Here is a 27,185-nt window from a genome sequence, read left to right on the forward strand (position 1 = left end):
AAGCAAGCTGTCAGCTATCTCTCTTGTTCTATGGCTGTCAATTAAACGTCAAATGTGTAACCTAAATTTTCTAATCATCACAAAAATGTTTGTAATAAATATTTATACCAGTTAACACTAACATATTACGTAGTATTATGCAGTGAACGTTAAACGTTAACATTTTTTATCTATCCGAGAGCAACAAGTTGTATTTCAAGTGATTCACTTCAGGTACCCTTATCAGATAATACGCCTGATTAGTGTTTTTTATGAAATCGCTCAATTCTTTGCTTAACTTTCGCCATGGATACTATACTCCAACCTTTAACTACCCTAAAAACAGGGGTTAACGCATCTCTTGCTGGGAAAGAACCATGGCAAATAGTCACAATAACCACGACAAGTGTGTTGTTTTTAGTCTGGCTTCATGACTTTTTCAATCAAGAAGAAAGTGAGATTATATACTTTGAAAGACTTAATTTTAAACTTTTTTTTCCAGGTGTTACTCAAAGGGCCAAAAAGACTGTTTTCAAGTTAGCCAAATTGATACCGAGCGTTAGAGAGAAATTTGAAACCGAATTGGCCAAAGTTTCCGAATCGTTTGAGAAAGACATAGTGGAAAAGACCAAGCACTTGACCTACATCACTAAATTGCCTGAAAAGAAATTAACTGCAGAGCAGATCTTAAATTGTGTTGAGGAAAATTTAAAAGTGGGTAAGGAATAATGTGTAGGTAACTGTAATCCGCAACTGTAATTTACGAGAAGTGCAACAGTAAAGTAATGAATTTTTATATAACATAATATTTGTTTATACATACAGGGTGTTCAAAGAATCGCGCACTTCCGTGACACTGTGTCATCGGGCTGTGCCCAAGACAGCAAGAAAAATGTTTTAAAAAATCTATCTCTAAAAATTCCGAAGTTATGAGAGTTTAAATTTTGCACTATGACACTATTTATTTCTGTTGTAAAAATGTAAAAATAATTTTCCAAGTTTTTTTGCCACAGGCTATTAGAAGAGGAAACAAAGAAGTTGTATTCTAAATTGTAATTCTGTTTAGTGTTATTTGTGGCTTTTAATGACAAAATTTTTGTACCTTACAGATTTGCCAGATAGACTTTTTTTAACATTTTAAAACTAAAACATTTTAATCCTAAAAGTACTCTGGAGGACTACCCAATTACTCCCTTTCAAGGAAGTGCGCGATTTTTTGAATTGGGAGCTAATATTGATTAAAAATAAATTTTAATCTAGGCGACTACGACTGGAAAGGGGGCCTCGTCTCGGGAGCCGTGTACTACCACAATCCCGCATTAATAAAACTTGTCACCGATGTTTACGGCCTAACATCATACACCAACCCCCTTCATCCTGACCTCTTCCCCGGTTTATGCAAAATGGAAGCTGAAGTGATACGCATGTCTTGCAATCTCTTCCACGGTGACGAAAATTCATGTGGAATAGTAAGTCTCCAATTTACCTCTTTTTCCTCAAAAAAAATATTTGCAAATAGGTGACTACCGGAGGCACTGAATCCATCGTTATGGCATGCAAAGCCTGGCGAGACTACGCCCGTGAAGTCCGAGGAATCCGTAAACCTGAAATAATCGTTCCGGTTACAGCCCATTCGGCGTTTGACAAAGCTGCCCAATATCTCCGGTTAAAAGTTCGCTCGATTCCGGTTGATCCTTTTACAACTAAAGCCAATATCAAGGCCATGAAACGTGCCATTAATTCCAACACGATTTTGGTTCGGACATCTTCCTTGAGTGTCTTTTATTCCAGTTTTAGTTGGTAGGTTCCGCACCCAATTTTCCCTACGGAACTATGGACGATATTGAGGCGATTTCAGCTCTAGGTGTGAAATATAATATTCCCGTACATGTCGATTCTTGCCTTGGAGGTTTTTTGACTGTGTTTATGCAAGATGCCGGATATCCGGTACCGTTATGTGATTTCAGGTTACCGGGGGTTACGAGTATTTCAGCTGATACGCACAAGTATGGATTTGCGCCGAAAGGGTCTTCGGTTGTGCTTTACAGGGATAAAAAGTAAGGTTTTTGTGTGTTTCGTTGTTTTTTTTACGATTTTTGAGTGTAGGTACAGGCATTATCAATATACGGTTACTACTGACTGGCCCGGTGGTGTTTATGGATCCCCGACTCTTGCAGGATCAAGAGCTGGGGGCAATATAGCCGTTTGTTGGGCCGCAATGCTTAATTTCGGAAAAGAAGGTTATGTACAGGCTACTAGAGACATTATCCATACCGCAAGATACATCGAAAAAGGGTATTTTCTAAAATAATAATCCCGAACGAATAAAACAAAATCAAAATTGTAGACTAAGAAGGATGAAAGGAATTTTCATTTTTGGCCAACCTGCCACAAGTGTCATTGCTTTAGGATCGAAAGATTTTCACATTTATCGACTTGGATCGGCTTTAAATAAACTAGGGTGGAATTTGAACGTCTTGCAGTTTCCATCGGGGTAATACAGTGGACTTAGGACTAAAACTCGTTTATAATTGGTGTTGTTGGTGTAATGTGTAACTTATACAGTGCAAAATTTTAAAGGAGTTTTAGTTGGCATTAACATTTTTTTTTTCTGGGAACTGTTAAATTGTAACATGTAATTTATTTTTAGAATTCACATATGTGTTACACATATGCATACGCAACAGGGTGTCGCCGATAAATTTTTGAATGATGTCCAAAACAGTCTTGTTGAAATTTTGAAAGAACCGGATGTTCCTGTCGAAGGAAGAGTACGTTCAAAAATTGTTGATAATTTTATCTTAATTTTGATTTTCAGATGGCAATATACGGGGTGGCCCAAAGTTTACCAGATAGGTCAATCGTGACCGACTTTACAAGATTATTTTTAGATTCAATGTATTACACTCCAAAAACAACATGAGTACTTAAGCATCACTTTATTGGCGATTGTATGGTAAAAATAAAATAAAATAAGATGCTGATTTTTTAGTTAGATAATTGGATAAGAAACAATTGACGCGCGATTGGTATATCTCCTGATGCGAATTTAATTCCATTGTCCTTGTGGAAAATTCATTTGTTTTTATCGCTAGCTAAATACATTTTATCTGCTATAATAGGGCAATAAAAACCTTCATTATAGTAAAATAATTTATTTAATCATGGTGTAACACGATACATCAAAATAAATAATTTAGCTATATGTTTAACATGCAACAATTGGTGCATTTTCGCCTATTGCCTAAAAATTTGTCTAAAAACTTCACTCAAAAGCCGGAAGTCCGAAAAGTTCCGGTTTGAATTCCAGCAATGAGTTTAGAACAAGAGTTGCCGGCTTTCTTTTTTCTTCGGGAACATCAGCGGCAGGTACTAGAACAGCTTGCATCCCTGCATCGATAGCCCCTCTAGCCCCATTGGGCGCGTCCTCGAGTACCAAACACTATTAAAACGTTATAATCGGGACTGATCAATAATTGTTATTTACCTGTTCAACTTGGGGCTTATCGGGGAACCTTGAAGCGCAGACTAGGAAAATATCGGGGGCGGGTTTGCCGTGTTTTACTTCAGGATCGGTAGTGCCGCATACGATATGGTGGAACAATTTAAACATTTCTTGATGGTTTTTCGTTTTCATCTCCATGGACTCTTGGGAGGAGGAGGTGGCCACCGCGATAGGGATGTTGTGCTTGTGGAGGTGCTCCACAAGGCGTTTAGCGCCCGGCATGAGTGGAGGATTTTGTAATTCTTGTCTGACTTTACTTCTGTAGATTTCGAGGAATTGGTCAATTGTGTACGGGAGCCCCATTTCAGTGACCGCAATTCGGGCAGTGTCGGGCTCGGGAGTTCCCAGAATTTTGATTTTGATGTCCTTCGTGTATTGCTTTCCGAAAGCCTCGGCGATTTCGCTGATGACCTTGTCGTACGCTGACTCAGATTCTGCAAGTCAGCTATGAAGAATAAGGGAAAAATCGATCAAATCATTGAGAATTACCAATAAGGAGGCCGTCCATATCGAAAATAACGTGTGTCACTTTTTTAAAAGCCATTTCGCGGTCTTGCACTGCACAAATCGCACTGATGTCTGACCGAATCACCTTGGACTAGGATTTGGCGGATATTAAGCTCGTCGCTTTTGATTAGATAGCTTATGAATGAGTAATGGGGATGTCTGAATGAATGCGTGAAAATAAATAGGGCAAAGTGACGTAAGGAAGCAAATTAACTTTGGATGCGTGATTCGATTCCAGGCCTTAAGGACACCAAGATTCCTGAAACGTGAAATTTATAAGGCATTTCGAAATAATTTTATCAAATGTTTGTAATAATAAATAAACTGATGTTTCGTTTAAGTCATAATTTATTGAAAAAGTCAAGTTTTTAATCAAACACAGCCAAGGTGAGATCCCGCCAGCAGGAATAGCAGGAGTGATCGAAGTTGGCACGTGTCCAATCTGTCAAGGTCGTTACGTAAACTGTCAAAGCACAGATGTCAAAAAAGTTGTGTAATAATAAATGTAGGTTAAGTTTCTTCATTTATTTTCAGTAAAAATAAAAAAGTTTCACGGTTACAAAAATCATATAAAGTGTATTTCATAGGTGTATTTTCAATCTTGGAGAAAAGCCACAGCCATGTTTTTGACACGAATTCTACTCAAGAAAGTTAAAAGCAAGTAAGTATCTTTTTCGATTTTTGCATGTAATTGCTTTATTTTTGTCTAAAAACGAACATAAACTGGCTTAGGAACCTTCCTCTTTTTTGTTGGGTTTATGTGAAGGATATATTTTACTAAAAGTTAAAACTAATATGTTATGTGATGTTAAAATTTTTTGTTCTTTTCACTTTCTTGATATGTTTTTTTTTAATTAAGTTTGCACCACTTCTTTTTCATCAAATGTAATAATAATGAATTTACAGGAGACTGATGGTACAAATGGAAAGTGTAATTAGTGGACATAGTTTTAACAAGATTAGAGACAGGTTAGCTGATAAATTAGAAGTTGTTCGTTTTGATCCTTACAGTAAGTGAAATCCTTTTTTTCTCAATATTTGAAGTGTAATATTAAAATAAATTTTAGTTCAGCAAGAATGTGTCTATAAAGAAAAGAGGAAAGTTAGAAGCATACAGTAGTTTTCCTTATGAAAGTACATAATATGTAAATTAGTAATAAAATAAATGCTAAAAATGAATACTTTTCAGACTTTTGGTCTAAAACACCCCTTTGCCACAACTATCAAGTCATGAACGAATTGGAAAGAAATTCGATTTAACGATAAATAATTTATTATCAATAATTTATTACTGTTTACATTTCAATATAGCTGTATATTTTAATACTGCAAAGCTACCTGTTGCAAAATTATCAAAAACCCCTTTAACTAACAAACTTAAGCTCTATTTTACTATTGTTTCCGATCAGCCGGTCGCACATACTTGGCTCCACCGTGCTTCTCCCATTCCTTATTAAACTCACTTTCCAAAATTTCTGCGCCCCGTTTTCTTGTCAATCCCGTTTCTTCCAAAGACAGTTCACACATCTGCATATCGTCTTTCCCTAAAACTTTAAACTGGTACCAAATCAAAAAAACCTTCCCGCTTACCTGCAACCAGCAAAATCGGCGCCTTCTCCGGATGCAACTCGATTTGCCTTGCTACATACTGACCATCGAAATGCGCATACCACCACCCCCTTTTACTATTATCCCCTCCTGGACGTACGAAGGGAATACGAAAGTACCTCTGGGAATTATTGTCCAAAACTGGTGCCTTTTGTTGGAGTTTTGGGGTCCTCGCGGCTGATTCCAAGACGGACCGTGGAGCGCGTTCGTTCTCGTCCATAATGGTACGCTTGCGGTTCTTAGCCTTCCAGGCATGGTACACCTTCAAGCGGCGGTGGAATTCGTGACGGCAAGCTTCCAGCAGTTCGATATCACAGGAAGTGTTAATGGTGTCACGTAATTCCGAATACTTCCACTTGGTTAGGTCGTACTTGCCTTTGGCGAGAGCCGCTTGTTGGTTCTTCACAGCTTCTGATCTAAATTTTTCGAAAATAAATTAGGAAATGAACAAAGCGAAATATAAACACTTAAAACAGCTAAAATTGCGGAGTGTTTCAAGGTGCGAGATTTACAAGTGCCACGAGAGACAACACTTAAGCACAATTTTTGCTTCCATGATAAGTTTTTAGTAATCTTTTGTTAGTAGAAAAATCACGTCAAATAATACCTGTTGAGCTTGAAAGACTGCCTGGCCGTGTCCGCTCCACCGCTGAATCATGGAAACAAGAAGCATTGATATTGAGCTGCCACCACAATATACATATTTACAATAAAAAGCAAGTGTTGAGCAATGCTCAATAAAACATAAAAATAGTGCAAGTCATACTTTCGGATCATGGGAGGACTCTCTTCGAGTTGTCCGTTACTTTCTTGTGCTAGACGAAGAGCAAGTTCGTGATCTTGGCGTTCTTGCTCCAATTGTTCCTGATAACGGCGTTCATCCATTGCATCCTTTGCTTGTTGCGCTTGAAGAAGTTCGGCTGTTTTTCGATCGGTTTCCTCTTGGCGTTTGCGTTCTTCTTCTTCTTTCTTTCGTCGTGCTTCCATTTCGGCTTTCTTTTTCCTGTTCTCTTCTTCTTCTTTCAATCGACGTTCTTCTTCCTCTTTACGTTTCTTTTCACGTTCCATTTCTTCCTGGATTTTCCTCAGTCGGGCTTGCTCTTCTGCATTCTTCTGTTCTAGCAATTTCTTCTGCAACAAATCCATTTGTTTGTCGACTTTCGCAACCAACTGTTTATAAAGACCATCCACAACGGAGGCTGCCATTTTTTCCTCTTTCTATCAAACAAAAATAATACAATCAAAAAACCCAAAGTGACTTAAAACAAACCTTAATACGTCCAATTGTTCCACTTATCTCATTTTTAAGTTGATTAATTTCATTAGTAGTAGCTTCTTTTTCTTTTTTCAATTGACCAGCAATTGCTTCCATCTTCTTTAAGTTACCACCAAGACCATTAATCTTAGTCAAAGCTTTAATTCTCGGCCCGTGGCGTTTTCTAGTCAAGTAACCTTTGACAGTCTTTTGAACGACAATAAGGGCACGTTTCCGGTAAATAATTTTGTTTTTCACTAAAAGCAACTATTATCTTAAATCGTGATGCAGAAAAACTTACATTTGATAACAGTGAGGGCACAGAACTGTGCTTTGGTCCATCGCGACTTGACAAGGAACTTCTTAACATCAGCGATGATAGCTTTCAAATTTTCAGGATCAGATTTCATGATTTTATCAAATTCGGCAAATTTTCCCGGCCGGAAAAACACTCGAGTGACTCCGAATTTAAAGTCTCGATCTTTCAATTTCAAACTATGGAGCATTGCCTGAAAATCAAATTTACAAATTGCACAAAAATTGCAATACAATTGCATACTTCACAAAACGTTTTAGGATTGAGTTTCTTCAATTCTGGTGGAAGATAGTCTTTGTACATATTGTATAGATCGGTAAATGGGGCTCGACTAGGGTACCCATGCTCCATGAGTTCTAAAACTGAAGTCATTCCAAGACATTTCAATTGCATCAAACACAAGGCACCGTCGAATTGATTATCAAGCATTTTATTGTTCGGTTTGATACAGCGAATAAAATTGGTCCCCTGAAAACATAGTTATGGGAAAAATATCCAAAAGTTTTGCCTTACTTACATTTTTTCTCAACTTTTCCATCAGTTCGAGTAATTGAGTTTTGAACTTAGTACCGACGCTAATAAACGTAAGTTTCCCTTTTTGTGCATTTGATGTGGCGAAAAGAATTTGGATGAGTTTGCTTTTACTATCTTGCACTATCCCTTCCAGCGACGCATGCAATGCATCATTGTTTTTGTCAATGAATTGTTTCTGGAACAAATACAATAATTCTAATTTCACGGCTGATTGAGATGCTTACAGTTTGATAACACACAGCTCCGGCAAAATGACGGATCAAAAATCCTTCATCGTCTCTTAGGCTTCGATGGGATTTCAATTTGGACGATCTTGGTAAACCTATTCTGAATTCGTTAGGCCAGTGTTTGTGTACTTCTGATGTAAAATGACTGTAGGAAGGTTTCGGCAGTTTAGATTCCTCATCAAGAACTTGAAGAATTCCGTTACTTTTAGTTTCAATTAAATTGATACAGTCTTGATTATCCACAAAGTTCACTTCGGGTACACTCAAACCTTCACGTTTATACAATTCTTGCTCATTTTTTAGGATGACTTCATTGAAGAATTGTTGAAGTTTTTCGTTGCAGTAGTTGATACAAAATTGTTCAAAACTGTTAACAGTGAAAAACTCAAATCCAGCTATATCTAAGACACCGATGTAGTAACTGGAAGTTTGGAAAGGAATGCTTTGGTTGATTCGATTCACGATGTAATCGAAAAGGTTGCTGTAGATAGCTTTAGCGAGAGCATCGCGAGCATTGTTGGCCTCATAGACTTTGAGAGGTACCCTAAAATCGACCAGTTAACACTTTACGCATTTTCGGGGTAGAAAAGCAATACATAATGACTGTTCCTTTGGCTCCACCTCGGCTACTTTGCATAACTCGAGCTTCTAAAGCTTGTCTAAGCTCGGTTGGGTCGATTCCCAAAAGTCCAGATGCAATTTCAAGTGATTTAGCTTTAGTAGGTGACACTCTGCAACCTCCTCTCGTGTCTTCAGGATTGTCCTCAAACTGAATATTACCAAGGTGCAAAACTGCTGCTACAGTTGAGTAGATTTCAAACCGGTCGGAATCAGTCAAACCCAAACGTGATAAAGCACCATCAAGAGTCACAAAATCAGCAACATCGTCGATCAGAATGTCTTTCAAAGGACCATTTTTGGAATGATCTGCGCTTTTCTGACCTGGAGTTAGCTTTTTTTCATTGGCGGCAGTGGTGAAATAACGGGTACAGCCTGATTTAAGATACTAAAAATTTGTTGTTTTTTTACTGAAAAAATTCAAGTGTTAAACATACATTAAAATCGTCGGGTTTTGTCAGGGCTAGTTTCTGTCTTAATCCCTCGGGAGCCCCGGCCATCATCATGTAAAAAATGTGATAACTTCGTTCGTCACCTTGTGGTGAACAAATCCGCGACTTTTCTAGAAGATAGTGAGAAATGTGCCCACCTGCCACGTGGAAATTTTTATCGAAGTGTACTTCCATGAATTTCCCGAATCGGGAACTATTGTTGTTTCGTGTCGTTTTTGCGTTACCGAAAGCTTCAAGGACTGGATTCGCGTCTAGGATTTTCTGTTCAATGGGACCCGCTTGGGCCCCCCAGTTGACACACAGATACTTCAGGAGATGCTTGGTAGATTCGGTTTTCCCAGCTCCTGACTCCCCCGAAACTATAATCGACTGTGATTGTTTCAGAGTTTTCATATCGCGGAAAGCTTTGTCGGCGATAGCGAAAACATGAGGTGGCATTTGCCCTAAAGATTTGCCTTGGTAATTTTTGATTGTTTGGGGGGCGTAGAGTTGGGGGATGTCTTTGTAAGGGTTGACGGCGATTAAGATATTTGCCACGTAGGTCTAAAATTTGTTATTATCGACGAATTTGTGTGTGATAAGGACTTACATAGATTTTATTTTGGTAATATCTGATACGGATATTATTGAGAAGTGATCCTTCATTTAGGAAAACCATTTCACAGTTGTCATCGTAATCTTTATTTACGTCATCCTCTTGTGCTTTGAAAATGTCGCTGAAAGGCAAGACCCGTTTGGGGAATTTCGAGTTGACGGGGATTACTTCAGCACCGTCTACTAGTAGCTCGGATATTCGGGCAAGGATGAACCCTTCGGTAGGGTCCCGAGCCCAAACCGTGTCCATGTTTCACTCTAAAAATATTTTTTTTATCAACACCGCTAAAACGGTGTCGGTGAAAATTGTAAAGACCATATGCCACGTACAGTTACACAGGGATATACGGTACTCGTGACCCACTTGATGGCAGAGGAGAGCAGATTTGCCTCATGTTATATCGAATGCAATTTATTTAAACGGCTTTATTCTTTAGAATATGAGACGGCGTTTTATGTCGAAATCGACTAAAGAAGACGTTCAACTGCTTCTTAGTTTGTAACGGGAGAAAAAATCTATAACCGCATTACTGTCTAGGTTCATTTTGACTATCTTTCAGTAACTTAGCATATAATAGTTTTTTATTCTACGAGTTTGAGTGTAAATCAGACGCATTATTTCACCGTGTGGATTTTTAAACCACGAGTGTAACGAGTAATAAATATATTAATAATGAAAAAACAAAACAAAATTCTTTCTAGAAGCATAAATCAAATTCCTATTTCTGAAAATATACTTAATTTTTTAAATTTTCGATAACTTTATTAGTTGTTGCACCTACATCACATCTAGATTGCAATATCAATTACCTGTACTTACAAGCAAAACACGTTTGTTACATATAATGTTTGTTACGATAATGATAAAAAATTGTAAGCATTACTCTGATTAGATTAATTTAGGCATTCAACATCAGGAAAAAATATGAAACTATAAAATGATTGTAATCTTGAAAAGTTATAAAGAAAGTTTTTTGAATAAATTGAAGTAAATAGTTCTTTCTGTGTCAAGGGAATAAACAACGTTGTATTTTAATCCCGAGAATGTAGGAAATGCCAGAGGCGACCGAAGGGAGCCGAGGGCATTTTCATTCGAGGGATTCACGATGTTTATTCCAAAGATGCATACAAAAATTTCCTCCCAACAGATTAAATTAATAATAACATAATTAACAAAATGATAAATTTATCAAATGTCAAATAATTTGTCAAAATATTCAGTTTATTCAATTGCTTAATTTTAAAAGAAAAATGGGATTAAGGAGTTCGTTTATGTTTAGAAACACCTAAAAGATTCAATTCATTCGATTCTAGTTTATTTTAAAATTAAAAATCGGTATTTCACTTATTCTACTCCCGAGTGAGATTATTAGTCAAAAACGAGGGAATAAAGCATTAGTTTATTCCCTGTTGGGAGGAAAAAATATTAGGTGCAAACTAGGCAAGTATCACGAAAAATTTTTCAACTGACTGAATTAGAATATGTAAATATTACAATATTCATAAAATTTTAGAATACTTATTTATTTAATTTTTTCAAATATTCAGACGCAAAATTTCCAGACATAAAGAAACGTTTTTTTAACAAAAATAAAATGATTATTTTAATAAAATGTAGGATTATACTATCATAGTCTTTGTTTGTTATTATGAGAATTGTAACTGAATTTTATATCGTGACGAAAAATTGAAATTAATCTGACATTTCAATTGGTTAATCCGAAAATCTGACATTTCAATTGGTTAATCCGAATTGTAGGTACAAGTATTTAAAGAATAGAATTTATTATAAGATTTTTGTTTAGATTACTTTGGTTGATTGATTATTCTGTTGCAAGAAGTTAAAAAAGTGGAAGTGCTTTTCTCTCGGCTTTTCCAGAATTATACCCAATTGCAGTTGCAACATGATAATGGCAAGGTTTTTGTTTAGATTACTTTGGTTGATTGATTATTCTGTTGCAAGAAGTTAAAAAAGTGGAAGTGCTTTTCTCTCGGCTTTTCCAGAATTATACCCAATTGCAGTTGCAACATGATAATGGCAAGGTTACGTGAACGTTCACAGTATTGTTACTGTAATTTTGAAATATAAAAAAATATGGTTCCCAGAAATTGGAATTTGCTGAATCGGTGTCACGAGGAGGTCGTAAAAGAACTGTTTTAATTTTTACACCAAACAGATGGTTGATTGTAGATTTGTGAAGCAAAAAAATTCAAGTCAAATTGGAACAATGTTTAAGTGTTATTAAACGTTGTCTAGTTTGTTTTTTCCAAATGATATGATTTACGAGACCTTATTTGTAAATTTAATGGTTTGTTTTAAATTTAGTCAAATAGCGTAAAATTGTATTCACGAATAAATGTTTTGGTTTAGTTATAATAGGGAGAAACTTAGAAGTGAAAGTGAAAATTTTCCTTTTTTTCAGCATTATTTTGCTTGATAGATTATACAATTTTTGAGTAGTGATCGATAAAACAAAATTTTATTGAAACAGGAATAGACTTTGATAAATGCGTTAAATCATGTCACTGATAACATCTCAGATATACACAATATCTATGATCAAATAAATTATAAAATTTTTGCACAAAGCGAATGATGTTAGTAAAATTTTTTGTGTCACAACTTTGAATTTTCGCTCATTTCACTTAACGGAGTTTCAAATTACACATTCTTGAAAATTCACGCTAGATGAGTTTAAAATGAATAAGTTAATGTACTTTTTACAATCCGTTTTAAATTTACGTCATTTGTAGATCTTACCGATGCAAATCTGTTGCTACTTTTCACTATAAAATCGCTCTAACCGTTGTTACTTCCTTATTTTTCTTGATAGACTTGCGAAGAATGACCCGATTGTAATTACATTGACTGTAGCTGATCTTTTATTCCGTTACTTTATTATCCAACAAAAACAATACGAAAGTCGAATTTTGCTGGAAATTAATCAACCGAAGAATAAGTTTTCATTTTAGAAATAGTCAACTGTAGCAAAACCGCACTAATATGGGAACATCCGTTCAAGGTCTTCAAAATTAATCATACGGTGTTTATAGTCAAGGTCTAGGCCTACACTTTCGATTGATTTTTCAAACAAACAATTTATTTCAACGAATTTCTCCCTCGCTAATTGGATATGATTTGTTAAACAAGATGTTACGTCGGTAATTCATTTGCTACATCAACTTTGATTATGCTAATTGAATAAACAGTGGGACAAAACTCTACGACATGTGCTTTCTAAGAAAATATTGTAAATAAACGTTTCCTGTTACTAAGAGCTTCAGTCTTCCACACTTTCGACACAAATGGGGCATAATTTAAATGCAAATTAAGCTACGTCTATGCATCTTCCATCAATTACTCGAAGCATAAAAATTAGATTAATTATTAAGTTCATTGTCAAGTGCTAGTTAACTTGTTTTCAGCATTTCATGATAGTCTCGTTTCAGTTGGTTTGGGATCACTGAACTATGCCAGTAAAGCTATTAGAGTACCTATAGGTATATCTTCACCTTCTGTTGGAATTCCCTTCAAACCTTGAATACTCTTTTGAAAAAACTCAGGTGTTATCTTAAGTGAAGTTTACTAAAGATAAGATACCATCGAAAAAATCAAAACAGTTTAAGTAAAAATTACGAAATGATAACACTGTTGCAGAGCTTTTCGCAGACTCTTGCAACAATAATTATTTAATGAGTCATATTACAATGAACAATAAAGGCGACTAATTGTATCAGCAGGACTTGAAATGTCACGGTTATAAAGTATGATTCTTTGAAGTGTTGAATTTCGAATTCTAGTCTCGCCCTATTGTTACCTATCGTAGGTAGAAGCTCACTTTTGAAAGGTCATTATTTATGAACGTGGGGATGTTATAGACGTGTAGTTCCGGTAATCTTGTCACCGGAAGTGTTATACAACAATAATGTCACCGGAATTGCGCCAAACAGTACCCCTTTTTGAAATTCGATAAACTAATGAAGCTTTGCTTTGTTTCCCCTATTAGAAAGTAGGAAAATTTCGTATTTTGAGGAAATAATCAGGCTGTAACAGTGCTAATTGAAAAAAGAAATTCGACATACCTATTTTAGGCACGGTTTATACGTTGATAACAGGTGATAGTGGTGTGTGAACTGAAACGTGGCTTGTGATTATAATAATTTAATAAGTGCTCTTATCAGTGATAAAGCTACGGTTTTTAATTTGACAAACCGAAATTGCTTTAATTGAAAATTAAGCGGGCTCTAATTACTGAGAATAGATTGTTACCTACTTGTTTTCCGCTAATTCCACGTTTTTTTAAGAAACTACAGTCAACTTATGATAAAACCACCTTGACGCACACCTTGCGCACATATGACCCAGCACTGTTTGTGTTTGCTCTTTCTGTTCCACACACCGCGAGTAGTGAAGAATTTTTAAATGGGAATTAAAATGTCCACAGACTGCGCAAGTCGGAGTGAAACAACTTGCGCTTCGAGTTTGAATACAAAGAGAATTTGATTGGTGGATCACTTACCGCACTTTGTCTTTGTGTTGGTCACAAAGCTTGAATTTGGTTTTGAACTGGAATTTAGGCATTTGTCAAAAGCTTTGAAAAATGCTGACACTTGTCATAAGGACCATGATGGGGGGATAACTAAAAATCGATTTACGTAAACTTAATATATTTATTTACAAGAGTATTTACAATGTTCACCTAAAAGTAGATAACTATATTAATACGTTTAAATTTATCTACACTTTCCTGTCCATAAATTCTCTTGGGAATGATTGTACAGTTGCTGTACACAAATAAAATTATCTAGATGAACATTTCAATGGTGATGTATCATGGTTTTCTTTGGTCCAGGATATGACAAAATGGATTACAACTTATAACAATAAAGGGAATTCAATTAGTAAAAATAAAAAAACTAAACCCAAATGAGTTTATCTAACGTTCCCTTCATACAAGGATGCCGGTAATGCTTCCAGACCATGCGTCCAGTCATGCTACTTTCATACAAGACTTAGGATTGCTTGGGATGGACAACAACAGCTTGCGGTTGAGTTTTGAAACATTGAAGAAGAAACGCTGTGTAAATGACGAAAGCGATGCTGATGGCGAATAATGCATACATGAAAATGTTCAGTTCGGGTTGTCGGAAGCGATTCTTTCGCAACCATTCCAAAACATCAGCTTCGGAATGTATATCTCCGCGATATATGCTCGGGAAACGTCTTCGGAAATACACAATGGCGGGCAAATTCGTGACGCCCCATTTTCTGGCGTACCGAGGATCCGCCATCTTGACAAAGGTGATATCAAAATTGTCCGTTTCGCTGTCAATATTCTCCAGCTTTTCCATAATCGCTTTGCTTTCTTCTGAATTGATTTCATCTAAAACAGACCGTTTATTTAGGGCCTAGTTGCTAAAACTATACCTACAAAAAAATACAGTGACGAACTCATTCTCTTCCAAGAGTTTTTCCAACATTTTTTTGTTTACTTCTTCGATCTCATTTTTGATTTCGAAGACATCTTGAGAAGTCAGCCAGTCGAGCACTTTCTCCGATTGGGTCAAGTCGCCTTCATAGACCATCGGGGTTTTCTTTCGGAAATACATCAATGCAGGCAGATTGTGCAATCCTTGTTCAGCTGCGGCTTCAGCGCTGCATATTTTGACAAAGTCAATTCCAAACATGTCAGCTTCCCCGTCGATTTCTTCTAGATTTTCTAGAATTTCGTCACATTCGGGACAATCTTCATCGTCTACAAGCCAAAAGACAATTACAAATATTATGCAACAAAAGCAGAGCTTACAGAAGAAGACGGCGAGGAATGGAGACTCGTTAAGCAGTCGTGTTAACATTTTTTCATTAACTGATTCGATTTCATCTGCGAGTTCCCGATTATCGTCGTCTATTAGCCATTCAAGGACTGAATCTTCATTCTGGAGGTCACCTTCAAACAGCAAAGGATTGCCGTTTCTGAAATAGACAAGGGCTGGGAATGTTTTGATACTATAGCGTTTTGCTAACTGCGGGTCTTGAATCCGGACCAAATGAATTCCGTAGACATCACACTCATCATCGATTTTCTCCAAGTCTTCCAAAATTTGTTCACAAATGTGGCAGTTTTGCTTGTAGAAGTAGACAGCCAAGTATTGTGTGTCTTGGACTAGATTTTCCAACATGACTCTTGTAATTAACTCGATTCGATCTTCAGTTCGCTGCTGGATAAGCCATTGAAGGACCTCTTCCTCTTCTTCAAGGTCTCCCTCGAATACACCACCAACTCCACTTTCAAAATACATTAAAACTGGAAAGTCGGTCGCTCCGTATTGTTCAGCAATTTTTAAATCTTGGGTCTTGACAAAGAGGATTCCGTGGCGTTCGCAATCGTCGTCGATATTTTCCAACTCTTCCAAAATGTGAACACATTGTTCGCATTCATCGTTATCTACGACATATTGACATAAGAAATAAAAAAAAAACTATTTGGGGAAAATCCATTACAAACAAACTAAAGGGTGTTAAATGTACGTGTAGTGTTAAAGTAACTCTAGTCGTTGATCGTCGAAAGAAAAACTTGTAGGAAAAGTGTCCCTGTACAAGGAAAAGGCATAAATACAACACTACGGGTAAAAAGTACCGTCTTTCGTATCTTCTTCTTCATCCGAAGTCGTCCTAACTTTGTGCGCTTTTCTCCCATGTTGCTGTTCGTGTGCACTGCACAAATCACACAGAGTCTTGTTCCCTGCACATTGTTTTCGCCACCAAAGGTTAGCCAAGCAAAATTTTTTAACACTCGACTACTTACAGAAATAAACAGCCAACGCATCTTCTTCCTCAATTAACCGCAATAACTCATTGCCTTCAGTCGCTTCAATCACATCACCTGAAGGGTCTTGTTGTGTCAGCAGCCACTGCAAGATCTGTTGCTCGTCGTACAAATCCCCAGCGTAAATGACCGGTTCTTTTGACCCTAGTTTAAAGAAGAGGATAGCAGGGAGAGCAAACACTCCAAATTGTCTCGCCATTTGCTTGTCGTCGATTTTAACGAAATTGATTCCGGCTGCATCGGCTTCATCATCGATGTGTTCCACTTCGACGAGGACTTTTGGGCACTGTTTGCAGTCATTGCTGTCTGGAAAAGTCAGTTAGTTCAAGGTTGGGGCCGGATTCGGACTTACAAAGGAAAACGGCGACGTAGTCCGACCTTTGGCGGATTTTTTCGAACATTTTTCGGTTCACACGTTCGATGTGATCTGTTAGTTCCATGTTTTCAGGGTCGTTGAGCCAATCTAGGATTTCTTCCTCATCGTCAATATCGCCGTCATACTTGATTGGTTTGCCTTTGCGAAAGTAGGTTATTCCAGGGGGGTCCCTGAAGCCGTATTTTTTGGCCATTAGGCGGTCTCGCATTTTAACGATTTTGATCCCATATTCTGCAGCTTCGTCATCGATTAGTTCCAAGTGTCTCAATATTCGAGGACTGTCTGGGTCTTCTTCCTTATCTACAATAAGTTTTTTTATGTATATATACATTGTAAATTGTGTCAAAAACCCTACAGAAAATGACAGCAAGGAACTCTTTTGTCTCTATGTATTTGAAAAGTGTGTCTCTGTCGATTTCTTCAATACTTTCGTCGTCCTTTTGATCGGTCATCCAGTCTAGGACTTCGGTTTCATCCAGTAGGTTTCCTGTGAGGAAATTACTGTTGATTTTTTAATTTGCCGTATTTTGGAGAGAGACAGATTATGGAATGGCTCGTTGTAACTTACCGGGTTATTGACTATGCGTACACTTAAGCGGATTCTTTTAGGGCGTGTTTTTGCATTTAAACTATAAAGTAACAGTAATAGAAAACAATTTATTTTAACGTAAAGTTTACATGTGTGTGATGTTATTTACATGCGAGGTGTTCGGCAGTGATTTTAGCGCTGACACCGATGATAACGTTACATCCCCGAATGCAACTGCAAATACGTAGAGCCGTTTTGAAATATTACCGTTCAGGTGTATTCAGGGCGTTTGTTATTGTACAGTGAACAGAAGTATACAGTCATGCGTTCAAAAATGCTACATCTAATACGAGTTCTATACAAATGTTAATGAGATTCTAACAATATTTACAGTTGAAGAATCAAATATGTAAGCCGACTTAATAATCAACAATTTAACAGAACGAATTACTTTTTCTTATTTTTTAAAACAAAACAAGTCACTCAAAAAGCCTTAACAAGAGCAGAAAAATAAAATAGTTGAGTCGTAGATCGCTTGAAATAATAAATAGTCTGCGTCGAAGATTCACGCTTCACATGGAAATAGTGTTGATTAGAATCCGCTACCTACCACCACCATATATATTTACCGGTCCCGAAAAAGCCTTTTTTTCCCTTTCCTTTTTCCGGTTTGACCGGTAAAATTTTTTCTTTTATATCCTTAGTTTTGGTGGGTTTATTAGCCTTTGAAATGGTTTTCATCGGTACGGATTTTTCTGGCTTTTTGATTTCTTTAGGTAAGGGTCGGTTTTTAGTGGTTTTAGCTCCTTTAGCGGCTAGTTTTGCAAATTTGCTTCCTTGAGCCGGTTTACTAGGACAGCATTGGTAGGGTTCGTAGGAAGGATTGGGAAGCTGGCCTTTTCCCCCCATTCCGATGTAGAAGCAACCATCCCCTGCAGCAGGAAACATAATGTCAGAATTCACTCAAAATAGAGGTAATATTAGGAGCATTTAGCTGTTAGTAACTTAGAGGTAGAGAGGAGTGAGTCTGACACTATGTCCTGCATGCAGCATCAAAGGGAAACACATGCACAGACAAGGACACCCACTCCAGAAGCTCTGTTACACCGTTCCAGGCCTGCCGGTCTCGGTCCGCGTACTCAAAACTATCTCTTCCTGTTTACCTGAAAATATTCCCTTAACCAAATTATTCTCTTGGCTATCGTCGTCATTGTCGTTAGCGTCGTCGTCGTCTTCATCGTCGTTGTCATCATCGTCGTCTTCGTCGCCATCATCTTCCTCATCCGAATCCTCATCACCTAGGACATCATAGCAACATGCAGCAATCATGCAACACACACGCCCGCGACCGAAGCATAAGCCAATAATTTTTTCAACGAATTTAAGTCGCGTTTACAATTTAATATTTAGAAATTTAGAAATAAGAGAAATGAGAGAAATTTTCTTACTTTTCTGGTCAACTAGCCATTCCAGAACTCTGTCCTCGTTACTAAGATCACCTATAAAAATCTAAATTAATCACTAAACCAATCTCAAAATTACTTACGAAAATACTTTGCGAATCCTGTTAACAAAATAAACACCACACAAATTTTGCTTACCATCATACATTATCGGCACTCCTGTTTCATAATAAACCAAAGCCGGAAAACTAAATATACCAATCTCCGAAGCCAATTTTTGATCTTTTGATTTAACAAACTGAATCCCGTGCTTGTCTGCGTCATCATCGATCGTTTCCAATTCTTCCAAAATTTCTTCGCATTCTTCACAATCATCGGTATAAAACAAGACAGCCAGATGTTCAACATCAGTTATAAGCCCCTAGACAAAATTTATTACTCCAACAAACGCAACTAACTATTCGTATTTTACTTGAAGTGTTTTCCTATCTACGCTTTCAATGACGTCAGGTGCGGAATCACGCAAGTTCAACACCCAGTCAAGAATAGCTTCTTCATGCATCAAATCACCAGAATAAATATCTCTGAATCTATGTCTATAGAACGCCAAGGCCGGAAGTGACGGCAAATCGTACTCTTTTTCAATACCCTCATCGGAGATTTTGACGAAATCGATATCTTTGTCTTCACACTCATCGTCGATGTTTTCTAACTCTTGCAAGATTTTTTGACACTTTTTGTCACCTTCTTTATCTGGAAGTAACACATTTAGAGCAACCTCAAACGCAATATTTATTTTATTACAAAAGTACACCACAACGTAATCATTCTCAGTCAAAATCTTGTCTAGCATTCTCGAGTTGACTTCTTCAATTCTGTCAGGAATCTCAAGAGTGTCTTCATCAGTGAGCCACGCGAGTACCTCATCTTCATCTTCAATGTCACCAGAGTAGATCAGTGGTTCTTTGTTACGGAAGAATACCAGTTTTGGGAAAGACTTAATTCCATGTTTTTTTGCCATTACTGAATCTTCTGTTGTGACGAAGATAATGCCAGTTTCATCGAGCTCGTCGTCGATATTTTCCAATTCGTCTAAAATATCGTCACATTTTTGTCCTTCATCACAATTTCCGCTGAAATAGACGACTACGTATTCATGTTCTTGTATAAGATCTTCTAAAATTTCATCAGTCACTTCTTCAATTGTTGCGGAAGTTTTTTGTTCGATCAACCACTGGAGAACTTCGTCTTCGTTCATTAGATCGCCTTCATAGAGCGAAGGAATTTTGTCTTCAAAGTAAATCAGAGTTGGGAGGTGGTCAATTCCGAACTCTTTAGCTTCTGCGTCGTTGTCAATACGAACAATTACAATTCCTTCTTTTTCCAAATCGTCGTCAATGTTTTCGAGCTCGTTTAACACTCGGATGTCTTGTTTGTCATCTTTATCGTCTGGAAGAATTTGATCAAATCGGGATATTTGATTTGAGCTACTTACAGAACAAGACCGCGAGATATTTGGTGCTGTCAATTAGACGATCCATCATTTCGTCAGTGACGTCAGGGATTTCGCTATGCTTTTTTTGGTGAATGAGCCATCCTAGAAGCTCGTCTTCTTTTAATAAATCACCTTCGTAAAGATGGGGGATTTTCTTCTCAAATAAAACTAGGCTGGGGATAACATCAATACCGTATTCTTTTGCTTCTCCAGTATCGTCAATCTTAACAAACGCGATATTGTTTTGGTCGCATTCATCGTCAATGTTTTCTAATTCCGCCAAGACTTTCTGACTTTTTTTCTGATTCTTATCATCTGTTAAAAATGAATAGTGACATATTTATTTTACTATCTTTAATTGACTTACAAAAAAGTACTGCTACGTACTGCTTCTTGTCAATAAGCAGATCAAGCATTTCGTCTGTAACGTCTTCAATTTCGTCACTCTTCACCTGATGTTCCAACCACTTCAAAACTTTTTCTTCCTCTTCCAAATTCCCTTCGTACAATGTTGGTATTCCATTTTCGAAATAGACCAGAGATGGGATTTTCTCAATTCCATATTCTTGAGCTTCTTCATCGTTATCAATTTTTACGAAAACGATTCCGAGCTGGTCGCATTCGTCGTCAATATTTTCTAATTCGTTGAGGACTCGCTGTGACTTTTTATCATCTTCATTATCTATAAAACTTCTATCAAGACAATTAGACGAAATCAATTTGAAACATACAAAACAAAACTGCCAAATTTTTTCCTTCGTTTATAAGTTTGTCTAACATTTCATCAGTGACGTCCTCGATTTCGTCCTTCTCGAGTTGCTGCACTAACCATTCTAAAAATTCTTCTTCTTCTTCCAAGGACCCGTCATAAACATTTGGAATTCCTTTCTCGAAGTAAACAACTGCAGGAAGCGAATCTAAACCGTATTCGTCAGCTGCTGCTCCGTCATCGATTTTTACAAACTGAATCCCGTATTTGTCACAATCGTCATCAATGTGTTCTAATTCTTCTAACGCCGACATTGATTCTTCATCTCCGTGATCGTCTAAATAAATTTAGTTTAGTTAAAAGTAAATAAAACTGGAAAAACTCACAAAAAAGTACTGCCAAATGGTCAACACTTGAAATTAGAGTTGAGAGAGTTTTAAGCGTTACATCTTCAATGACGTCGTCTTCGTCTCCGGTGCTTTTATTTTGGACGAGCCATTCCAAAACGTCTTCTTCTTTTGTTAATTCGCCTAAACGAAGTTTATTATTTACTGATTCATGAATGTTTAGAGCTAACCTTCATAAATGATTGGGATTTGGTGTCTGTAATAGACCAGTGCTGGTAGAGGCCCTAAATTGTATTCTTCTGCAAGATTTTCGTCGTTGATTTTGACAAATCCGATTCCAAGTTGGTCAGCTTCGTCATCAATATTTTCCAATTCCATGAGAACTTTTGAGCATTTCTTGCATTCTGGTTTGTCTATAGAGCAAAAGTTTGCATGAGTTGGGGAAAATAGTATTTTTGTGTGGCAGGACTGAGAGAAACGCTTTGAGTTGATTGGGCATTGGCAATAGATGGGATTAAAAATGCGACTTTTTTGAAGACTTGGAGATATATTTTGGCTTAATTACGCCCACGCGTGAAAATAGAACAACGGAACCATGACACAAAACGAGTTTGGAATGGTCTAATTAGACTAAATTATGTATAAATGATTTGGCAAAGATCAAGGGTTACAGTTCCCGAGAGCTTGCGTGAAATTTGGGCAACTAAATTAAAAATAAAATAGTTTTTTCGATTCACTTTTTGAAGAGGGATATGCAAGTGAATTGAGATGACCGGGGGAGGAATGCTTAGGGCCAATAATATACTGCATGGTGGCGCTGAGAAAATTTTTGCAGAATGCAAATATGTGGGGGTTATTTTTATAAAGTTATAAAATAATATAAAGCGGTGCTGGAAGACGAAGACGCATGCGTAGTGCGTAAATATTGCAAAACACCGTCTGCAACTACACTGAATCATTCCACTTTCAGTTTCAAATAATTTTAATGAGATTTTTGCTTCTAATGAATCAAGTGTAGATTTAGACGTTCCTGCTTAAACAACCAAAGGGAAACATCTACTTACTGACTCCTTTATTGGAACACGTACTTGCATCAGGACCTGTACATCACACACTTGATAAAAAAGTGGTTGAACATTTATTACATTCCTAGATATTATACATCTTTCCCCAGAATTGTTAAGACAAAAAGGAGTGGCTCGTGTATATTATCTATTTTCCAAAAAATGCAATTAGAAAACACTTACAGAATAAAACAGCTACAAAATCGGTTTCTTGGACGATTTTATCCAAAATTCGCGAATTGACTTCTTCTATGCGATCGGGTAAGTCCATCGCTTCCAAGCTCGTCAAAAAGTCCAAGACATTCTCCTCATCCATCAAGTCTCCTGCAATAAAATTTGGAGATATTTTCAACTTATGTTAAAGTATTTTTAGCAACTTGTAATTTCCATCGAGAATTCATGACCCAAGTCCAAGTGAGAGAGCTATTTATATCTCAAACAGTTTTAATGTCTAACCGAAATTTTTCATCGCCTCGAAATGACCTAAATTACTTTTGATTCGCTTCAATTGAATCATCAGAATTCTCAACTCTCGTAAAATGAATTGGATTTTCTGGTTACGAGCGAATTGGTGGCAACGAATAATGGATTGCCATCAAACTCGCTTAAACACATCCGTAGTGTTTGGAAAATAAACAAATCCAGCTCTTTAATCCGTTTGATTACTTATTTAAAAATACATTCTAAATTTAAGACGATATGACAGATTTTCGGAAAATTCTCGCTTGGAATATTTCGATCAGACGCACCTTCGTATATGATCGGTTGTTTTTCTCTAAAGTAGGTAAGTGCAGGAAATTTGGTGATGCCATACTGTTTGGCCAGTCGTTTATCGTTAATCTTGACGAAGTCTACTCCGAACGAGTCCGTATCGTCGTCGATTTGCTCCAACTCTTGCAGCACGCGGTCGCACGTGGTGCAGCTACGAGCATCTGTAAAAAATAATTATGTCTTCCTCAAAACAATGGCGAATAATGAAACTGCATTTCGAATCTATGCCAACATATTAATTTAAATTTTGAGTGAAGGTCGGAGCTTTGGCTTGCAGCCAAACTATTGCCCACCTGAGTTTTATACGCGGAAGCGCGTATTCGATATGCCAATGCTTGATAACTTCTAAAAACCACAGAAACGCCAAAAGAAGAAAGTGGCCAAAAGTTGCACAATTTGGAACCGGGAGAGAGATTAATCTTCTTGTTGATCTTGTTCGAATCCAAAACATTAGTTCATGATACATAATTTAATTAGGACGTTTTGAGTTACATATTACTGGTATTTTTAGTTGGCTACGCGTAATTTGGAAGGCGTTTGCGAAAAATTTCAAGTTGCTATTATAAAATTTATTGTGGGTTTTAATGAATGAAAGCGGAAAATTTTGGTCGTCATCTGCGTTTCCACTTTCTTATCGTGAAAAAATTAAGAAACAGGATTGTAAGTGTGTAGAAAAAGGAAGAGGATTTGCAAAATAACCTACAACATTTACTTCAAATTGCCGTGAATACTCACAATCAGTTAATTGAAATGTAAAATAAAAATTGGCGGTTATATTCTTCAATACAGGGTGCTCCAGAACTCGCCCCAGAGAAAAATAAGGTAAGATACTAGGGACATGGAAAAAATGTTTAAAAAAAATATCTATAAAAATTTCCAAGTTATGAGGGTTTAAATTTTGCAATTTGACTCTATTTATTTCTGTTGGAAAAATAATTTTCCAAGTTTTTTTGCTATAGTCTTTTAAAAGAGGAAACAAGGAAGCTGTATCCTAAGTTATAATTTTCTTCAATGTTATTTGTGGCTTTTATTGGCAAAATTTTTGCGCCTTTACTAAATAATTGTTAAAAAACATATACAAGATCATCAAATAGACATAAAAAAATATTGAATGTCAGAAAATAATTTTTTAAACATTTTTTCCATATTCCTGGTATCTTACCTTATTTGAAATTTTTTTCTGGGGCGCGAGTTCTGGCGCACTTGTATGTATTTTTTATTTATTTCTTGTTTATCTAAATAGATTTAAAACATTTTTTAATTAATAATAAGACAAAATTAAGTTACGAATGGTAATGACTAATGAGAAAATATACCTACATTTACGTTAAACTTTAAGTTAGTTATGTATGTTATGATTTGTTGATATGTTGTTTTTACAAAATTTATAAATAGAGGATTCTAGTGCATAAAATCTTGTTTTCATGTTCTATGCTTATTGTAGAAATGAAAACAACGAATTTTGTGGGTGGCTCTAAGCACCTACATCTATCTATTTCTACTCTATTAAAAAAAAATTAGTTGAGTGGATCAAAATATGTATGTAAAAATTATTTTTGAGTGTGTGAATTTGTGAACTTTCTGCGTTCATAGGGAAGAATGAAAGAATATTGTGTTTATGTGTTTTTTATTTTTAGGGACAAAACTTCCAAATTCAATTTATCGGCTTGTATCTTTTCAATTTAATGAATTTTTGTTTAATGAAAGGAAAAAAGAAGTGAATAATAAATTTATTTTAATATACTTAGTTTTTATTAAAATTTTCCGATTTTGGTTATTTAGATATGAATTAGTTTATTTGGAACTGTTGTACCAATTTATTTTTATTAATTTCTTCTTAAACCTGTGTCTTTAGAAAATTATAATAAAAAAGTTAACAGTGTAACAGAGGATCTTTGATTTTTAAGAATCTCGTGATTCAATGACAATAGTATGAAAAACAAGGGAATTTTGTGGGTAGGTCCACACACCTACATCTATTTCAAAATTTTTAACCGAAAGCCTGAAATAAAAATTCTAAAAATATGCAGACTGTTGTCTTGGTGAAATATTTTGTAATAGCCACAAATACGTGTCTGGTGACTATTTAAATATAACAATAGTCCGATTTTCGTATTTCGAGCACATTTTCGCGGATTTGTTAGCACTTTTTTGTTGTGGGTGTCGGGATGAGATGAAGCATCTCGACCCAATTTTAGCCGATCCGCGCTATCGCCTCCTATTTATAATGCCTTCATTATGCAGATTGTATTTATTTTTACGGTCGGCAAAGAGATTCGGGTTGCATCACAGAGTGCGGGAGGATGGCACGTGCAGATCCGTCGTAGTGGACGTCCAGCAGGGCACTGAGGCGCGCCAAATCGGGATATGGCATTTCCTCTCCCGGACTGACACTCTACACTCACTGTCACGATCCCCACTCTAGATGACCCGCTTCGTGGGGCGGTTAACAGCAACTCCACAGGAGGGTACTTACACCAGAACACGGCCACAAAGTCCTTTTCTGCCAACACGCGCTCCAGCTGCTTGGCCGTGACCTCCTCGATGACGGGCTCTTGGGTCGACGGGGCGCGCTTGGCCGTCGCCAGCGCCACGAGCACCAGCCACCACCACATGCTGCCGTCCACTGAGTGAAGGAATCGGCGTCGCGACGCCAACTACTCCCACCACCGCAAGCCCGGCTTGGGATGGCAACCTGGACCTATCTCTGGACATCACCATCATCCCAACGTCTCAAAACAATTTTTTATACACGTTCCACAATCTTCACCAACAGATAACTACCGCCGAACACCCAAAAGAAACGCAGAAAAAACTTTCAAATATAGGCAACCAAATATCCAAATTTTTATTTTTAAATCCTCAGAAGATATAACATTTCAAAAACCATTATTAACCCAATATTTTTATTTCTACACTTTTTGCTAAAAAGATACTTTAAACGTGTCTCATTTTACTCGAATTACAAAAATACACCACGACGTGATTATTGTTATCCAACATCCTCAAGTTAACTTTTTCAATTGTTGCTAGAATTTGACTAGTGTTATTCTAAGTGCCGTAGGAGTTTTCTTCATCTTCAATATTATCGGATTAGATTTGTTCTTGGAAAACTTTGTCTTCATTCATATGTTCACAAACGACAATACGGACGATTACTATTAGGTACTTCTTTTTTTTAATGTTTCCGAGCTCGGTCACTTACTCGTATCTGCCTTTTTTTATTACTTTTATTGTCTAAAAGAATACAAGATCCATAATTTCATTGGTAATTTCAGCGTTTCTTCTTTCCTTTTCTGGTGACCAAGCCACTCTAAAAGCTCGTCTTCTTTCAACGATTCACTTTTGTAAAGTAGGGATTTTTTTTACTAAAAGCTAACATAATTCCCCATTATTTGGTTTTTCTATTAGTCTGGACGAGGACATTTTGTATTGGTCGAGTTTTACTTTTTGAAATTGTTATTATTAGTAAGAACAATTGAACATTTTTGTTTAACTTTGACTAACTTGCAAAAGAATAACTTCCGAATTCGCCAGTGTTGATAATTACGATGTTTCAACCATTTTAAAATTTTAGGCAGTTTTAGGCTTTTTTGGGCTATGCAAGTCGAGTTATCACAATATCTACACAATAATGAAACGACAGATCTGTGTGTGCTAACGACGACTTAAATCGTCGTTAGCGACTTATGATAAGTCACGGGTGTAATTTATAAGTACCTACAGTAACGTAAATAGCAAACTTATTTTTTAATGTTCGTAGTTAGAATAATTTTTTACTTGTTGGGATAATTATGCATTTTTGTTTTCCAGCAACACCAAACATAAATAAACAATATCGTCACATCGTCACTTACAACACTGTTACTGATTTGAAATATTATTTCATTGTTTTGATTAATTTTGAATGTTTTAAGTAAATAAAAGATAACAAACTTGTTTATTAATTTTGAACAATTTAGAAATCACAGTAGATTAATGAGTGGAATTTTCCTATTTATTTTGCCATCAATTACATAAGAAACTTATCATAGAATTACTCGGATTAGCATTGAAAAAGAAAAAGGAG

The 27,185-nt window shown here is 36.5% G+C and overlaps 5 protein-coding genes across 14 annotated transcripts; 2 read left to right on the top strand and 3 right to left on the bottom strand.

The window, feature by feature from the left end:
• The first annotated feature begins 12 nt into the window (after positions 1–12).
• LOC123008018 (sphingosine-1-phosphate lyase) lies at positions 13–3,201 on the top strand. The gene is made up of 9 exons (XM_044403585.1): positions 13–433; positions 482–697; positions 1,240–1,448; positions 1,499–1,735; positions 1,777–2,036; positions 2,086–2,274; positions 2,327–2,473; positions 2,630–2,750; positions 2,798–3,201. The coding sequence occupies exons 1-9, from the start codon at positions 286–288 to the stop codon at positions 2,900–2,902; spliced, it is 1,632 nt and encodes a 543-aa protein (XP_044259520.1). The 5' UTR covers positions 13–285; the 3' UTR covers positions 2,903–3,201.
• Positions 3,119–4,390, bottom strand: LOC123008020 (pseudouridine-5'-phosphatase-like). The gene is made up of 3 exons (XM_044403587.1): positions 3,974–4,390; positions 3,467–3,918; positions 3,119–3,421 (listed from the first exon to the last, which is right to left on the bottom strand). Exons 1-3 carry the CDS (start codon positions 4,026–4,028, stop codon positions 3,245–3,247), a joined length of 684 nt encoding a protein of 227 aa, XP_044259522.1. The 5' UTR covers positions 4,029–4,390; the 3' UTR covers positions 3,119–3,244.
• An 18-nt stretch (positions 4,391–4,408) lies between these two features.
• On the top strand, positions 4,409–5,315 carry LOC123008024 (39S ribosomal protein L33, mitochondrial). Of its 2 annotated transcripts, none has more exons than XM_044403590.1 (5): positions 4,409–4,496; positions 4,579–4,652; positions 4,898–5,001; positions 5,059–5,125; positions 5,181–5,315. In XM_044403590.1, exons 2-4 carry the CDS (start codon positions 4,612–4,614, stop codon positions 5,109–5,111), a joined length of 198 nt encoding a protein of 65 aa, XP_044259525.1. In that variant the 5' UTR covers positions 4,409–4,496; positions 4,579–4,611; the 3' UTR covers positions 5,112–5,125; positions 5,181–5,315. The 2 variants fall into 2 exon arrangements, with proteins under 2 accessions (XP_044259525.1, XP_044259526.1); XM_044403591.1 differs by having other exon boundaries at positions 4,451–4,524.
• Positions 5,247–14,213, bottom strand: LOC123008017 (myosin heavy chain 95F). 4 transcript variants are annotated; one of them, XM_044403582.1, is made up of 14 exons: positions 13,870–13,972; positions 13,679–13,729; positions 9,591–9,853; positions 8,987–9,544; positions 8,528–8,937; positions 7,929–8,475; positions 7,688–7,879; positions 7,414–7,638; positions 7,156–7,363; positions 6,870–7,111; positions 6,366–6,817; positions 6,207–6,248; positions 5,582–6,015; positions 5,247–5,535 (listed from the first exon to the last, which is right to left on the bottom strand). In XM_044403582.1, exons 3-14 carry the CDS (start codon positions 9,843–9,845, stop codon positions 5,384–5,386), a joined length of 3,717 nt encoding a protein of 1,238 aa, XP_044259517.1. In that variant the 5' UTR covers positions 9,846–9,853; positions 13,679–13,729; positions 13,870–13,972; the 3' UTR covers positions 5,247–5,383. The 4 variants fall into 4 exon arrangements, with proteins under 4 accessions (XP_044259517.1, XP_044259518.1, XP_044259516.1 ...); XM_044403583.1 differs by lacking the exons at positions 13,679–13,729; positions 13,870–13,972 and adding an exon at positions 14,116–14,213; XM_044403581.1 differs by lacking the exon at positions 13,679–13,729 and having other exon boundaries at positions 13,870–14,001.
• A 33-nt stretch (positions 14,214–14,246) lies between these two features.
• LOC123008112 lies at positions 14,247–26,965 on the bottom strand. 6 transcript variants are annotated; one of them, XM_044403730.1, is made up of 19 exons: positions 25,593–26,964; positions 23,095–23,277; positions 22,529–22,669; positions 22,346–22,381; positions 21,512–21,694; positions 21,321–21,464; positions 20,957–21,271; positions 20,593–20,907; positions 20,226–20,540; positions 19,535–20,179; positions 19,203–19,483; positions 18,929–19,151; positions 17,154–17,285; positions 16,775–17,098; positions 16,402–16,728; positions 16,234–16,338; positions 15,403–16,041; positions 15,028–15,351; positions 14,247–14,979 (listed from the first exon to the last, which is right to left on the bottom strand). In XM_044403730.1, the coding sequence occupies exons 1-19, from the start codon at positions 25,729–25,731 to the stop codon at positions 14,609–14,611; spliced, it is 5,142 nt and encodes a 1,713-aa protein (XP_044259665.1). In that variant the 5' UTR covers positions 25,732–26,964; the 3' UTR covers positions 14,247–14,608. The 6 variants fall into 6 exon arrangements, 5 of the variants coding, with proteins under 5 accessions (XP_044259665.1, XP_044259666.1, XP_044259667.1 ...); XM_044403731.1 differs by lacking the exon at positions 22,346–22,381; XM_044403732.1 differs by lacking the exon at positions 16,234–16,338.
• Between the last annotated feature and the right edge of the window lie 220 nt (positions 26,966–27,185).

Source organism: Tribolium madens, unplaced genomic scaffold (genome assembly GCF_015345945.1).
Source record: "Tribolium madens isolate multiple individuals breed KSU strain unplaced genomic scaffold, Tmad_KSU_1.1 Scaffold_3;HRSCAF=73;Tcas5.2_LG2, whole genome shotgun sequence".
In the NCBI taxonomy this organism is placed as follows: Eukaryota; Metazoa; Arthropoda; class Insecta; order Coleoptera; family Tenebrionidae; genus Tribolium; species Tribolium madens.

What these genes read in the sequence shown, in the direction of transcription:
- LOC123008112 (XM_044403730.1), bottom strand. Translation starts at nt 25,731, where the DNA reads ATGTGGTGGTGGCTGGTGCTCGTGGCGCTGGCGACGGCCAAGCGCGCC. An exon ending in GTGTTCCAATAAAGGAGTCA is followed by an intron (nt 21,695 to 22,345) that starts GTAAGTAGATGT and finishes TTTGCTCTATAG; the next exon opens with ACAAACCAGAATGCAAGAAA. An exon ending in GTACGTAGCAGTACTTTTTT is followed by an intron (nt 20,541 to 20,592) that starts GTAAGTCAATTA and finishes CATTTTTAACAG; the next exon opens with ATGATAAGAATCAGAAAAAA.
- LOC123008018 (XM_044403585.1), top strand. Translation starts at nt 286, where the DNA reads ATGGATACTATACTCCAACCTTTAACTACCCTAAAAACAGGGGTTAAC. An exon ending in ACGAAAATTCATGTGGAATA is followed by an intron (nt 1,449 to 1,498) that starts GTAAGTCTCCAA and finishes ATTTGCAAATAG; the next exon opens with GTGACTACCGGAGGCACTGA. An exon ending in GCAAGATACATCGAAAAAGG is followed by an intron (nt 2,275 to 2,326) that starts GTATTTTCTAAA and finishes TCAAAATTGTAG; the next exon opens with ACTAAGAAGGATGAAAGGAA.
- LOC123008017 (XM_044403583.1), bottom strand. Translation starts at nt 9,845, where the DNA reads ATGGACACGGTTTGGGCTCGGGACCCTACCGAAGGGTTCATCCTTGCC. An exon ending in GCCAAAGGAACAGTCATTAT is followed by an intron (nt 8,476 to 8,527) that starts GTATTGCTTTTC and finishes GGTCGATTTTAG; the next exon opens with GGTACCTCTCAAAGTCTATG. An exon ending in GAACAATTGGACGTATTAAG is followed by an intron (nt 6,818 to 6,869) that starts GTTTGTTTTAAG and finishes TTTGTTTGATAG; the next exon opens with AAAGAGGAAAAAATGGCAGC.
- LOC123008020 (XM_044403587.1), bottom strand. Translation starts at nt 4,028, where the DNA reads ATGGCTTTTAAAAAAGTGACACACGTTATTTTCGATATGGACGGCCTC. An exon ending in TATGGACGGCCTCCTTATTG is followed by an intron (nt 3,919 to 3,973) that starts GTAATTCTCAAT and finishes GCTGACTTGCAG; the next exon opens with AATCTGAGTCAGCGTACGAC. An exon ending in ATAAGCCCCAAGTTGAACAG is followed by an intron (nt 3,422 to 3,466) that starts GTAAATAACAAT and finishes ACGTTTTAATAG; the next exon opens with TGTTTGGTACTCGAGGACGC.
- LOC123008024 (XM_044403590.1), top strand. Translation starts at nt 4,612, where the DNA reads ATGTTTTTGACACGAATTCTACTCAAGAAAGTTAAAAGCAA. An exon ending in CTCAAGAAAGTTAAAAGCAA is followed by an intron (nt 4,653 to 4,897) that starts GTAAGTATCTTT and finishes ATGAATTTACAG; the next exon opens with GAGACTGATGGTACAAATGG. An exon ending in TGTTCGTTTTGATCCTTACA is followed by an intron (nt 5,002 to 5,058) that starts GTAAGTGAAATC and finishes AATAAATTTTAG; the next exon opens with TTCAGCAAGAATGTGTCTAT.